This window comes from Chiloscyllium punctatum, chromosome 11, assembly GCF_047496795.1.
Source record: "Chiloscyllium punctatum isolate Juve2018m chromosome 11, sChiPun1.3, whole genome shotgun sequence".
NCBI lineage: Eukaryota > Metazoa > Chordata > Chondrichthyes > Orectolobiformes > Hemiscylliidae > Chiloscyllium > Chiloscyllium punctatum.
Window position 1 is genome coordinate 77640241 of NC_092749.1, and position 15653 is coordinate 77655893.

Consider the following 15653-nt stretch of genomic DNA (forward strand, 5'->3'; position numbering starts at 1 on the left):
TGAACATACATATAGAAATAAAATGCACATATCTTTGTAGCTAGGCTATACTTTTCTTTAATCAACCAGTAGGGAATCAGCCAGTGGCTAACTTGATTTACAGAGATTTCTCAAAATTTTTAATTGTTGAACTTTCTTAATTGTAAACTCACTTTTCTTTGTCAGGTAGTGTGGCTTGGGATGAGAAGAAAATTGTGATATTGTTTCATTCTTTTTCATGGCTGGTCATTTTCCCCATTAGATGTGGAGAAGGTATTCTTGCCTTGGCTGATGGAAGAAGCAAAGAAATCGATAGAGAAGAGAATTTTGGGAAGGACTATGTTGGACAGTAAGTAGATAATCTATCCAAGCAATTCTATTTTTATGTATATACTCAATTAATTGCTGAAAATCTGAACTGAAAACAGAAAATTAAAGAGATACTCCACAGATTTCATATTATCCACGGAAAGAGAAGCAAACTAAACATTTAAAGCCTAATGACCTTCCTTTTCGTTGGTTAATAACACCATAAAAAATAAGAACAGGAGTACACTATTCAGGCCCTCAATCCTCCTCCACCACTCAGTAGGATTATGGTTGATCTGACATTCATCATTTCAAATTTTCCCTGTAACCTTGATTCTCCTAATAATCAATAATCTGCCTATCTCAGCCTTAAATATACGGAAGGATTTGGCCCCAAAAGTAACTCAGCCCTCTGAGAAGAAATTCTTCCTCGTCTCCATGTTAAATTGTTGCCTGTTTAGACTCAGATCATGCCCTCTAGTCATGGACTGTCCCATTATTGAGAGGAACATCCTCTTCCTGACCAACTACTTTTGTGTGATCTGAAAATTTTGTTACATTCATTTCCTTCCTCCAAATCATTATTATATATTGTAAATAGTTGTGATCCCAGCACTGATGCCTATGGACCCCACAAGTCATAGGTCACCACCCTGAAAAAGAATCCCTTATCCACACTTAGTGTTTCCTGCCAATTAGCCAATTCTCTACCCATGCCAATATACCTTCTATTCCATGAGCTCTTATCTATGACTTAGCCTTTTGTGAGGTATTAGTTGATTGCCTTCTAAAATCCAGTGCAACACATTTATTGCTTCTCCTCTCTCGTGTTGAGACTTCCTCGCAAAATTCTAATAAATTAGTCAGGCATGATTTCCCTTTCATGAAGCCATCGTCACTCTGTTTGATTAGATGATGATTTCCCAAATGTGTTGCTATTACAGGTAGATCTGGGATAATGTGTTTTGGCAGCACAATTTGCCTATAACATCACTGAAGAATTGGGGAATGGTATTTTGGAAAACACTTACCTCTGTTGGCAATAGTGCAATTCCAGTGGGGATCAGTTCGCATGCATAGTCCTGCGCATGCACCAATATGCGCACTGAAATCTCTGTGCCATTCTGTGCATGCGCTGGTGTTTTTGCCATTCTGCGCATGAGCCGGTGTCCGCACATGCTCAGCATCGGTGCCGGGCTTTGTGTCGTTCTGAGCATGCGTGATGTCGGCGACAAAGTCTACATGTTGTCTTCATGTTGTTCTGTGCATGTGCTAATGTTAGCTGCCGACAGAGCAGTTTTCTGTAAGAGGTATTGTACAGAGAGCAGCTTTCTTATATTTTTTCAATGTACCGTGGTAAATTTACTTTTGTTAATAAATATGATTTCAATCTTCATTCAGACTGTACTATACTTTGTGCTAAACTTTTAGGTGATTTTTGAGCAATCATGAGCAATATTTTTTAATGGTCTGCCCCAACCCCACTTTTTTCCCGTAGGTCCCATTTTTTATATTGATCAGGGTTTTGCTGGAACGTAACTACAGCGTTATAGAAGAACTACCTGTACTTCCTTAATAATTGATTCCAAAAAGAGATGTAGATTGGCTTTAGGAACCCAATTTTTGCCTCACTCCCTTTTTTGACTAGGGGTGCCACATTGATGGTTTTCCATTCTTCTGTACTTCTCCAGAGTCCAAAGATTTTTGAAACATTTCCAAGCAATGCATCCATTATTGCTATAATGGAAATAAAGAAGTCAGGAGCATGACTGAGCCATTTGACTCCTCAAGCCTGCTCCACCATTCACACTGATCATGGCTGATCATTGAACGCAACACCCTAATCCTGCCCTCCCATCATATGCCTTAATCCTTCTAGCCTCAAGAGCTGTATCTACCTCCTCCTTGAAAAAAATACAATGTTTTAGCCTCAACCACTTTCTGGAGTCGTGAATTTCTCTGGCTCCCCACTCTCTGAATAATGACATTTCTCACCTGAGAAAGGGTTTACCCCATTATCTTTAAACTATGACCCCTGGTTCTGAGTTCCTCTGCCACTGGGAGCATCCTTCCTGCACGTCCTGTCAGAATTGGAGGGTTTCTATGAGATTCACTAACCCCTTCTATTCTGCTAAAATCTAGTGAATACAATCATAACAGTCTCGATCTCTCCTCATGCGTCAGTCCTGCCATTCCAGGAATCAATTTCGTAAACCTTTGCTGCACTTTATAGCAAGAACATTCTTCCTCAGATAAGGAGACCAAAAATGCACCCAGTATTTTCCAGCGGTGACTTCACCAAAACCCTGTATAATTGAAGAAGGGCTTATGAAGAAGGGCTTATGCCCGAAACGTCGATTCTCCTGTTCCTTGGATGCTGCCTGACCTACTGCGCTTTTCAGCAACACACTTTCAGCCCTATATAATTGAAGTAAGACATCCTTATTCCTGTACTCAAATTCTCTCACTATGAATGCAAACATACAGTTTGCTTTTATACAGCCTACTGCACCTGTATGCTAACTTTCAGCAACTGAATCACATGGACACGCAAGTCTTATTGACCCTTTTCCTCTCTCAATTTACCATTCAAATAATAATCTTCTTTCCTCTTTCTGCTACCAAAGTGGAGAACCTCTCGTTTATCCAGATTATGCTTTACCATGCTTTTGTACATTCAGTCTATCCAAATCAAACTGCAACATGTTCTGCATCCTCCAAACAGCTCACACTTCCAGCTTTGTATCATCTGCATATTTGAGACATTGCATTTAGTTCCCTGATCTAAATTATTAACATATATTATTGGGACACCAGTTATCAACACCGATCCTTGTTGTATCCCACAAGTTACTGCCTGCCATTCAGAAAAACTCTTCACTTCGTGTGTGCTCACTGATTTTCTGTTCATCTCAATATGCTACCTGTAATCCCATACACCTTAATTTTACACGTTAATCTTTTAGGTGAGACTTTGTTGAAAGTCTTCTGAATGTCCAAATAAACCACATCCTCTGACTCCCCTAATCAACTCTACCAGTTACATCCTTGAAGAATCCAGTAAATTTGTCAAGCATGGTTTCTCTTTTCTTAAATCCATGCTTACTGTGTCTGATTTTACCACGGTTTTGTAAGTGCTTTGCTATAAAATCCTTGATAATGGACTCTAGCAACTTCCCTTCTATGTACGTCAGACTCAATGGTCTATAATTCCTGTTTTTCTCTTTGCCTCCCTTTTTAAAATAATGGGGTTACATTAGTCACCTTCCAACTGTAGGAACTGTTCTAGAATCTAAAAATCTTGGAAGATGACCCCAATGCATCTGCTTTTTCTAAGGCCACTTCTTTATGTACTCTGAGATATGATTATCAGGCCTTGAGATTTATCTGCTTTAAATCATATTAATTCATCAAACACCATTTCTATACTGATACAGGGTTACGTCAGTACCTCCCTTTTACGGAACTTTGTGTTCCCTTACATTTCTGGTGTGTTATTCGTCTTCTCCTTTAAAGACTGAAGTGAAGTATGAATGTAGTTTGTCAGTTTTTTTGTTCCCTATTATAAATCCCCCCCCCCCCCCCTTTCTGACTGTAAGACTCCTACTTTTCACCAACTTTTTTCTCTTTGCTTACCTATAAAAAAATTTTTAAAGTCAGTTTTTATGATTACAACAAGCTTACGCTATTTTCCCCTTCTTAATCAATCCTGTGGTCTTCCTTTGCTGACTTCTAAACTATTTTCAATCCTTAGGTCTATTTTTCTTTCTTGCCAATTTGTATGTCTCTCTTTTGCATCTGATACAATCACTTAACTTTCCTCATAAGCTGTGATTCAACCACTGTTCTTTTGAACTCTTGTGCCATGCAGGAATGAACAATTTTTGTTGTTCATCCATTCACTCTTTGAATGTTTACCATTGTCATTCCTTTCAGTAATGTTTCAGAATGCATCATTGCCACCTCACACCTCGTGCCATCATAGTTTCCCTTTGTAAGATTCAGGGCCTAGTCTCAGAATCAACTATTGCACTCTCCATCTTGATGAAGAATTCTCTCATAATATGATCTCTCATTCTCAAGGAGTCTTTAGTTGACTCCTCAATGTATTGGTCCAGCAAACCATACCACATGCACTCCTTTACGGCTTTGTGACTAATTTGATTTACTCAATCTGTGGAGAAAGTGAGGACTGCAGATGCTGGAGATCAGAGTCAAAATGTGTGATGCTGGTAAAGCACAACCTGTCAGGCGGCATCCAATATCGACTCTCCTGAACGGGGAGCAGACTTAATAGAAAACTCCAAGCCCCAGAGGAAAGGCACCAAATCAATTAACAGAATAATCAATTATCCGAACAAAATAGTGCCCACCCAACTTGTTCGGATAATCGAGGTTCCTCTGTAGATAACAAACAGCAATGGGCCCAACACTGACCCCTGAGGCACTACATTAGTCACAGGCCTCCAGTCCGACAAGCATTCTTTGACTATTACCATCTGCTTCTTACCATCAAGCCAATTTTGTATCCAATTTGCCAGCTCATCCTGGATTTTATGCAATCTAACCTTCCAGAGCAGCATATCAGGTGGAACCTTATCAAAGGTCTTACTGAAATCCATATAGACTACGTCTATTGTCTTTCCCAAGTCAACCTTCCTGGTCACTTCATCAAAAAACTCTGTTTACTTTTAAAGCTGATTGGCTTTTACCTGGTACTTCAGAATTAGTTCAACTTTCCAACAACCTATGTTTTGTAGCGGTTATTGTTCCAATCCCAGTTATTAGAGTCATCAAAATCTTAGGGGTTGAGATTGCTTTGTGGCCATTATTGCATTATCTGGTCTATATCTTTTGACTGGATCGCTATTGAGGACTTGTTTTGGATTGCGCTTTGCTGGTCCTGCAAGGTTGAGAACTCCTGATGCATTGAACTTGGGATCAACAGAACACTCAGTCTCCACCACAGGAAGGTGGTAATCCATGGATAGAATTCCAAGGGCAAAATGACGGAGTCAAACTCCACTGCCTATGTGCCAGTCTGAAGCTAGGGCTTTCCAGATCTCTCAAACCTGTCCCAGTCACCTCTCACAGGGCTAGGGTTGTGTATGCAAGGGTTTGAATTCCTCTATGTATATGCCTTGTGCATCTTTTCACATGGGAGTGCACAGTCCTTGACATAAGACAGATTCTGTTCCAGTTGCAAGGAAGTCTCAATGACGGGAGATCTCCCTACTGCTGCAGCCTTCATCTTCTATCACAGCCATTGATATCACATGATTTTCACTCTTCATATAGAAACAGGAGAGCATTGTGGTAGCTTTCTTCACAACTAAGCAGCCATCTTCAAGATCTATTCTACTCAGCCAGCATAGGAAGGGGTTGGCAAAGGTCTCCTTAAAATAATCTGTTCCATACCACTCTGACTGGAAAACCACATTCAGCAGGCTCATCTACCTGTGGTCTGAAAACTAAAGTCAAATTCAATCTTGGAACCTGGCATAGGAGAAGCATTACCCAGTTCAAGGAAGGTACTTGAACAAGGGAAGGACAAAGAAGGCATTTCATAGACTCTCAAAAGATATCCCTCATGAAATGCAACATAGATGCCAAAGCATAGGGCCCTCATTTAGAGGAAACCAACTATGAAGGGACACAACTCTTCAAAGACACCTGTCAACAAAAGGAAGAACAGAAAAGGACCAAGAAATAAGAATGGCTATACTCACTCGGTTAAGAATATTTCCAACTCCTGGAAATAGCTGTTAAATGTATGGAAATATGACTCTAGGATCATGCTCATCAGACCCATGACCCATGGCATGTGATCTCTTAGGTGGACAATCATACTCGTAAGTTTTCAGTCTTGTTATTTGGCCAACGTTGTGTAGCACTTCACTGATCACTGCATAATTCCTTTTGTAAAATCCACATTTTTGTACTCGTATTGGTCTAAATATTTGCTGGTGCCCAAGTCTAGTGCTTATTAATTTCTCCATAATTTTTCCTATAAAAAGTATTTTGTCCTTAATATCTTATGATGTGGAGGTGTCAGGGTTGGACTGGGTGGACAAGGTCAGAAGTCACACGATACCAGGTTATAGTCCAACAGGTTTATTTGAAATCGCAAGCTTTCGGAGTGCTGCTTCTTCGTCAGGTGAAGTGAAGAGAACTACAGGCACAGAATTTAAAGGCAGAGAGATCAAAAAATCATACAAATGTTGTAAATGGAGTGTCAACAGGCAGAATAATAAGTCTGTGCAGGTGAGCAAAAACGTCAGACTGTGTGAGTAAAGTGTCAACAGCTGAATAGCAACTAAAGATTAACTGAGGCAGAGAGATAATGACAAAAATTTTAAAAATAAAGTGGTGCTGGAGACAAACCAAATAGCTGGAATAACATGATAGGTATAAGAGTCGCATGCCGAGGGGCTAACCAAAGTAACAAGTAATCCAAAACTGTATAAACTAATTAAAGTAGATAGGTCATAACAAGTTATCAAGGTAATGATGTCTGAACAGAAAGGAAGGTTTTACAGGTACAGAACAGTACAGTGGGGTTACATGTAACATGACATGAACCCAAGATTACTGTTGAGGTCGTCTTCATGGGTGAGTGGTGTTCCCATGTGATGATGGTAGTATCCATGTTAATGATCTGGCACGTCTTGCAGAAGTTGCTGTGGCAGGATTGTGTGGTGTGGTGTTCAATATTGTCCTGAAGACTGGGTGGTTTGCTGAAAATGGTCTGTTTAAGGTTTGGCTGTTGTTTGAAGGTGAGAAGTGGAGATGTAGGGATGGTTTTGACGAGATGTTCACCCTTGCATTGGACCCATCCGGAAGGATGCTGCCCTAGACTCGACATGTATTATCAAGCCATCAGGAGATGTGTTAACCCAGATTCATCAGCCACTCTCACAAGATAGTGCAGAACGTCACCCAAGCACAGTGCAATGCCATCCATGCTCTCCAGAGTAATTGCAATATCGTCATCAAACCAGCAGACAAAGGAGGAGCCATTGTCATACAGAATAGAACAGACTGCTTCAAAGAAGCATACCAGGAATCAAACAACCAGGAACAGTACAGAAGCTACCTGCTGATACAACCAAAGAACACACTGATCAACTGAACAGACTGATCAAGGCCTTTTATCCAGACCTTCAGAGTATCCTGTGCACTCTCATCCTGCGTATTCCTCCCATAGGGAGACTTCTACTGGCTTCTGAAGAATCACAAAAGCCAACACACTGAGGAGTCCTATTATATCAGACAATGGGACCCTGTGTGAGAACATCTCTGGCCATGTCCAGGGCATCTTGAAACGCATTACAAGGAACCCCCAGCTTCTGACGCAATACTGCAGACTTCTTACAGAAACTCAACACCTATGGACCAGTCCAACCAGGAACATTCCTCATCATAATAGATGTTTCAGCACTCCACACTAGCATCCCTCGTAACAACAGCATCACTGCAACAGCCTCAATACTCAACGCCAACGATTTCCAGATTCCATACAATAACTCATCCACTTCATCCTCAACCACAACGTCTTCACCTTTGACAACCATCTCTTCATCCAGACACACGGAACAGCAGTGGAGTCCAAATTTACACCCCAATATGCCAACATTTTCATGCACAAGTTTGAGCAAGATTTCTTTGCTGCACAGAACCTCCAACCAATGCCATACACCAGATACTTTGACATTTTCTTCCTTTGGACACGGCGAGGAATCACTGCAGCAACTACACAATAATATCAGCAAGTTTCATCCCACTATCAGATTTACCATGGACTACTCTTCAGAATCAGTCTTATTCTTGGGCATACGTATCTCCTTCAAGGACAACCACCTCAGTCTCTCGCTCTACCACAAGCCCACAAATAACATCACAATGCAACCTTTCTCTAGCTTCCACCCTAAGTACGTTAAAGAACGCATCCCCTACAGACAAACCCTGTGTATACACAGGATCTGCTAAAATGAGAAGGAACATGACAGATACCTAAAGATGCCCTCATAAGAATGGGACATGATGCTCAACTCATTGATCGCCAGTTCGAATATGCTCTGGCAAAAATCGCAATGACCTCCTCAGAAGACAGACACAGGACACAACCAATAGAGTCCCCTTCTTTGCCCAGTACTTACCTGGAGCAGAGGAACTATACCATGTTCTTCGCAATCTTCAACCTGTTATCAATGACGCTAAACATCTCGTTAAGATCATCCTTACATCTACACTTCTCGCCTTCAAACAGCCTCCCAACCTTAAACAGACTATCGTTCACAGTAAACTACAGCCTTCAGGACAACATCGACCACACAGCCCTGCCACGGCAACCTCTGCAAGATATGCCAGATCATTGAAATGGATATGACCATCACGTATGGGAACACCAACTCAAGTACACAGCGGATAGTCATGTAACTCAGCCAATGTTGTCCACCTCATACATAGCAAGCAAGGATGTCCCGAAGCATATTATATTGGTGAGACCATGCAGACGATATGACAATGGCTAAATGGACACTGCCAACAATCGCCAGACAGGAATGTTCCCTTCCAGTCAGGGAACACTTCAGCGGTCAAGGACATTCAGCCTCCAATTTTCAGGTAAACCTCCTCCAAGATGCCCTTCGAGATACACAACAACACAGAATGGCTGAGCAGAAACTGACAGTCAATTTTTGTATCCATGAAGACAGCTTCAACCATGATCTTGGGTTCAAGTCATGCTACATATGGCCCCACCATACTGTTCTGTATCTGTAAAATCTTCCTTACTGTTCTGTATTGACACCTTCACCTTGATAACTTCAGGTAGAGAGATTGTATCAAGTTTTGGATTACTTGTTACTTTGGTTAGATCCTCGGCATTAATCATTAAATCCTCGGCATACCAATCTTGTTATTCCAACCATTCAGTTTGTCTCCAGCACCACTGCATTTTTAAAAATTTTGTATCTCTCTGCTTCAATTAATTGAATTATATAGGTCATCTTTTCAGTTCTGTTCAACTGTTGACACTTTACTCACACCATCTGACACTTTTGCTCACCCTGCAAAATTTTGCAGGGGAAGAGGAGCTGCAGTAGTTAGGGAGGGGCTGGGAAATGAGCTGGAGGAAGGGTCTGTAGGTGGGGCAAGAGTCTGCAAAGTGAAGAAAACAACATTAATCATTTCAAGTGAATATACACCATTGGAAACTGGAAAGCTGAGGTAATGCATCCCTTAAAATTAAGGTGGAATTTCCAAATTAAGCTGCAGGAGGGTAGGAGGGAAAATATAGTGGGTGAGATTGTAGTGAACTTTGTCAATTGTAAAATTAAATCTTGAACAGTTTATTTCATAAAGATTTGCACTTGTGTTATTTCATTTCAAAGTGTCTTGCACACTATGAATTACTTGAGGTGCAGTGACTGTTACATCATACAAATTTAGTTTCAACCTCACTGCACAGAAATTTGATGCAGTGGGATGGCTTTTTGTTAATAGAGTTTTTTGTAAGAATAAGGAAATTTGTGGCTAACATATGCCTGTTTTATTGAGTCTATTAGTACTGTACTGTCTAGGAAATTAATATGTTCCTTGTGTTGTGGTTTTAATGAAGCAGTGATGATTATTGGGCATTTACTGCCCACTCCACTCAGTGGGCAGTAAATTTGGAATTCCCTACCCAGAGGGTTATAGGGGCTCAATCATTGAGCATGTTCAAGACAGAATTTGATAGATTTTGGATATTAATATCAAGGGAAATGGAAATTGCCACTTTCCTGCACTTTTATGATTAGCCAGGATGATGTAGTAGGATGTTTCCCCTTGCTGCTGGCTTCCCTTTAGGGAAGGAAACTGCCATCCTTTTTTGGTCTGACCTACATTTGACTCCAGACCCACAACAATTGGATTGGCTCTTTAACTGCCCGCTGAGCAATTAGGGATGGACAATAAATGCTGGCCTATCCATGCTCGTCCTGTGATTGAATTTTTTAAAAAAGAAAAGGGATTTTCTCTGCTTACTAATTATGTACACAAGTTACCACTGTTTCTTTAACATTATATCTTAACTTTTCTAAATACTCTATCAAATGGTACGATGTAATAAATATCACAAACACTTTCTTTAAAGAGGTCATTTGGACATTGTTTGTCTATAACGCGCACGTAGAACATAGAACATAGAACATAGAACAATACAGCACAGAACAGGCCCTTCGGCCCACGATGTTGTGCCGAACTTCTATCCTAGATTAAGCACCCATCCATGTACCTATCCAAATGCCGCTTAAACGTCGCCAATGAATCTGACTCTACCACTCCCTCGGGCAGCGCATTCCATGCCCCCACCACTCTCTGGGTAAAGAACCTATCCCTGACATCCCCCCTATACCTTCCACCCTTCACCTTAAATTTATGTCCCCTTGTAACACTCTGTTGTACCCGGGGAAAAAGTTTCTGACTGTCTACTCTATCTATTCCTCTGATCATCTTATAAACCTCGATCAAGTCACCCCTCATCCTTCGCCGTTCCAACGAGAAAAGGCCGAGAACTCTCAACCTATCCTCGTACGACCTACTCTCCATTCCAGGCAACATCCTGGTAAATCTTCTCTGCACCCTCTCCAAAGCTTCCACATCTTTCCTAAAGTGAGGCGACCAGAACTGCACACAGTACTCCAAATGTGGCCTAACCAAAGTCCTGTACAGCTGCAACATCACCTCACGACTCTTGAATTCAATACCTCTGCTAATGAACGATAATACTCCATAGGCCTTCTTACAAACTCTATCCACCTGAGTGGCAACCTTCAAAGATCTATGTACATAGACCCCAAGATCCCTCTGTTCCTCCACCTGACCAAGAACCCTACCATTAACCCTGTATTCCGCATTCTTATTTGTTCTTCCAAAATGGACAACCTCACACTTGGCAGGGTTGAACTCCATCTGCCACTCCTCAGCCCAGCTCTGCATCATATCTAAGTCCCTCTGCAGCCGACAACAGCCCTCCTCACTGTCCACAACTCCACCTATCTTTGTATCATCTGCAAATTTACTGACCCACCCTTCGACTCCCTCATCTAAGTCATTAATAAAAATTACAAACAGCAGAGGACCCAGAACTGATCCCTGCGGAACTCCACTTGTAACTGGACTCCATGCTGAATATTTACCATCTACCACCACTCTCTGACTTCGACCGGTTAGCCAGTTTTCTATCCAATTGGCCAAATTTCCCTCTATCCCATGCCTCCTGACTGTCCGCATAAGCCTACCATGGGGAACCTTATCAAATGCCTTACTAAAATCCATGTACACTACATCCACTGCTCTACCCTCATCCACATGCTTGGTCACCTCCTCAAAGAATTCAATAAGGCTTGTAAGGCAAGACCTACCCTTCACAAATCCGTGCTGGCTGTCCCTAATCAAGCAGTGTCTTTCCAGATACTCGTAAATCCTATCCCTCAGTACCCTTTCCATTACTTTGCCTACCACAGAAGTAAGACTAACTGGCCTGTAATTCCCGGGGTTATCCCTATTCCCTTTTTTGAACAGGGGCACAACATTCGCTACTCTCCAGTCCCCTGGTACCACCCCAGTTGCCAGTGAAGACGAGAAGATCATTGCCAATGATACTGCAATTTCCTCTCTTGCTTCCCACGTAATCCTAGGATATATCCCGTCAGGCCCGGGGGACTTGTCTATCCTCAAGTTGTTCAAAATGTCCAACACATCTTCCTTCCTAACAGGTATCTCTTCTAGCTTATCAGTCCGTTTCACACTCTCCTCTTCAACAATACGGTCCCTCTCGTTCGTAAATACTGAAGAGAAGTACTTGTTCAAGACCTCTCCTATCTCTTCCGACTCAATACACAGTCTCCCACCACTGTCCTTGATCGGACCTACCCTCGTTCTCGTCATTCTCAGGTTTCTCACATACGCATAGAATGCCTTGGGGTTATCCTTGATCCTATCCGCCAGGGATTTTTCATGCCCTCTCTTAGCTCTCCTAATCCCTTTCTTCAGGTCCCTTCTGGCTATCCTGTATCCCTCCACTGCTCTGTCTGAACCTTGTTTCCTCAACCTTATGTAAGCCTCCTTCTTCCTCTTTACTAGACATTCAACCTCCCTCCTCAACCAAGGCTCCCTCACACGACCATTTCTTTCCTGCCTGATGGGTACATACATATCAAGGACACGTCGTATCTGCTCCTTGAAAAAGTTCCACATTTCCACCACATCCTTCCCTGACAGCCTATGCTCCCAACGTATGCTCCTCAAATCCTGTCTTACAGCATCGTAATTTCCCTTCCCCCAATTGTAAAAACTTCCTTGTTGTGCGCACCTATCTCTCTCCATAACTGTTGTTTCATATTGATTCTGTGCTTCTCCAAATGAGAATAAATGTTGTTCCTGACAATGATGTGTTTTTTAGCTTTCTAAGCATTGATATTATCCCAATGGGATTTTTGTTTCCAAGATACAGGATTTGTAATTGGGGTGTTACATTTTGGAATCCACCAGTCCTCTACCATCACTCCTGTACCAAGGAGGATTGAAAAAATGTCATCAGATCTTCAGTCAGAAACCTATCTGGATCAATTACTTGATTAACTTTGAATAATACCACCTTTTTATCTACCCTTTTTAACCTATTTTTTTCTGTCCAATACTACTACTCCTCGCTCTACTGACATAATAATTTGCTTTGAAAGATAATTACAAAATATTTAGTCAATATCCCAGCCCTTAACCTACATACGATTTCCTGACTTATCCTAGCGTTGCATAGTTTTTTCAATTTCCTTTTACATTTTATATTTTTATAATCTTTTTGATTTCTTTTCTTCTCATGCACCCTCATTGATCTTTACCTTTGATCAGTGGAAAAAGTCAAATACATATCAGTGCTGACACTCGTTGCACTTTAGAGCAATATGATTTTTATTCCATTTACTAACTGATGTAGCTTTTGTCCAACATTCAGCAGAGACAATCGTGAATCAATCATAGTAAGGACTGTTCTTTCAAGAAAAATACAATTGTGAGCAGTGTAGCTTCTGTAATTATAAGTATGTTTGTTCATTGTTTTGCAGTTATACTTCGTGATGTGGTTAATAACAGAAAACAGGCTTTCGCAGAGATGAAATCTTAGAAATCAAAAAATGGCGAGACAATACAAGACCAATATGGGTAAAGAAGGAATGCCAGAAATTTTATATCTTACACTTCAATAAACAGTTCTGCTGTGCTAAATAAACTGTCAATCTATGAAGAAAATAGCAGTGTGATGTTGCTAGTTTACATTTGTTTCCTATCTTTGTCTGTTTTCATCTCTATTGACTGGCAAGTGTTTTAGTTTAATTTCTGGAACTTCATGCAAGCAAGTTTCTTATTTAGGAAATTGATTTTACAATTGGAAGATAATAGAGCTATCCGTCCAACTTTCAAAATAATAGCACCTTGAAGTGTTCTCAAAAAAAACTTAAAACCACATTGCAGTGGTTGAATGTGAAGCACACATATCAAAAATGGAATTCTGACAATTATACTTTTTTGTATTGCAATTTGCACTGGATTTCATTATTATTTAATTTAAATGTGTTTCGATTAAAACATTCCCACATCATCTTCCGAAAAGGCTCCAGGTTTATGTTCTTTGTTTTGCCTCTCAGTAGATTTCCTGGGTAAGTGTACATGTTGCACTGTATCTGACCTGCCTCAACCACTTCCTGTGTTAGCTCATTCCATGCACGCAGCACCCTCTTCACACAAACATTACCCCTTGGGTCCATTTTAAATTTTTCCCATCTCACCCTAAACCTATGCCCTCTAGTTCTGGATTCCCCTACCCATGCCCCTCATGATTTTATAAATCTCTATAAAGTCACCCCTCAGCCTCCGATGCTCCAGGGAAAATAGCCCCAAAATATTCAGCCTCTCCCTATAGCTCAAACCCTCCAACCTTGGCTATATCTTTGTAAATCTCCTCTGAACCCTTTCAAGTTTCACAACATCCTTCCGATAGGAAAGAGACCGAAATTGCATGCAATAATCCACAGAACAAGTCATAGAGTCATAGAGATGTACAGCATGGAAACAGACCTTTCCGTCCAACCCGTCCACGCCGACCAGATATCCCAACCCAATCTAGTCCCACCTGCCAGCACCTGGCCCATATCCCTCCAAACCCTTCCTATTCATATACCCGTCCAAATGCCTTTTACATGTTGCAATTGTACCAGCCTCCACCACTTCCTCTGGCAGCTCATTCCATATACGTATCACCCTCTGTGTGAAAAGGTTGCCCCTTAGGTCTCTTTTATATCTTTCCCCCTCACCCTAAACTTATGCCCTCTAGTTCTGGACTCCCCCAATCCAGGGAAAAGACTTTGTCTATTTATCGTATCCATGTCCCTCATGATTTTGTAAACCTCTATAAGGTCACCTCTCAGCCTCCGATGCTCCAGGGAAAACAGCCCCAGCCTGTTCAGCCTCCCCCCATAGCTCAAATCCTCCAACCCTGGCAACATCCTTGTAAATCTTTTCTGAACCCTTCCAAGTTTCACAACATCTTTCCGATAGGATGGAGACCAGAATTGCACGCAATATTCCAGCAATGGTCTAACCAATGTCCTGTACAGCTGCAACATGACCTCCCAACTCCTGTACTCAATACTCGGACCAATAAAAGAAAGCATACCAAATGCCTTCTTCACTATCCTATCTACCTGTGACTCCACTTTCAAGGAACTATGAACCTGCACTCCAAGGTCTCTTTGTTCAGCAACACTCTCTTGGACCTTACCATTAAGTGTATAAGTCCTGTTAAGATTTGCTTTCCCAAAATGCAGCACCTCGTATTTACCTGAATTAAACTCCATCTGCCACTTCTCAGCCCATTGGCCCATCTGGTCAAGATCCTGTTTTAATCTGAGGTAACCCTCTTCGCTGTCCACTACACCTCCAATTTTGGTGTCATCTGCAAACTTACTAACTATACCTCTTATGCTCACATCTAAATAATTTATGTAAATAATTAAAAGTAATGGACCCAGCACCGATCCTTGTGGCACTCCACTGGTCACAGGCCTCCAGTCTGAAAAACAACCTCTACCACCACCCTCTGTCTTCTACCTTTGAGCCAGTTCTGTATCCAAATGGCAAGTTCTCCCTATATTCCGTGAGATCTAACCTTGCTAACCAGTCTCCTATGAGGCGCCTTGTTGAATGCCTTACTGAAGTCCATATAGATCACATCTACTGCTCTGCCCTCATCAATCCTCTTTGTTACTTCTTCAGAAAATGCAATCAAGTTTGTGAGACATGATTTTCCCATGCACAAAGCCATG

At 41.4% G+C, this 15653-nt stretch overlaps 1 protein-coding gene and 1 long non-coding RNA gene across 3 annotated transcripts in view; one reads left to right on the forward strand and one right to left on the reverse strand.

Annotated features, from left to right (window-relative positions):
• Positions 1–1407, reverse strand: part of LOC140483119 (uncharacterized) — a 62273-nt gene extending 60866 nt beyond the window's left edge. For both annotated transcript variants that reach the window (XR_011961897.1, XR_011961898.1), the window contains exons 1-2: positions 1320–1407; positions 153–267 (exon numbers count right to left, since the gene is read on the reverse strand). This is a non-coding gene — a long non-coding RNA (uncharacterized lncRNA). The remainder of the gene's footprint in view (positions 1–152; positions 268–1319) is intronic.
• The window catches only part of rsph3 (radial spoke head 3), an 82120-nt gene extending 68221 nt beyond the window's left edge, over positions 1–13899 (forward strand). Inside the window, exons 7-8 of the mRNA XM_072581083.1 lie at positions 242–328; positions 13398–13899. Of these exons, the coding sequence (XP_072437184.1) occupies positions 242–328; positions 13398–13456 (146 nt within the window). The 3' untranslated portion in view covers positions 13457–13899. The remainder of the gene's footprint in view (positions 1–241; positions 329–13397) is intronic.
• The last annotated feature ends 1754 nt before the right edge of the window (positions 13900–15653 follow it).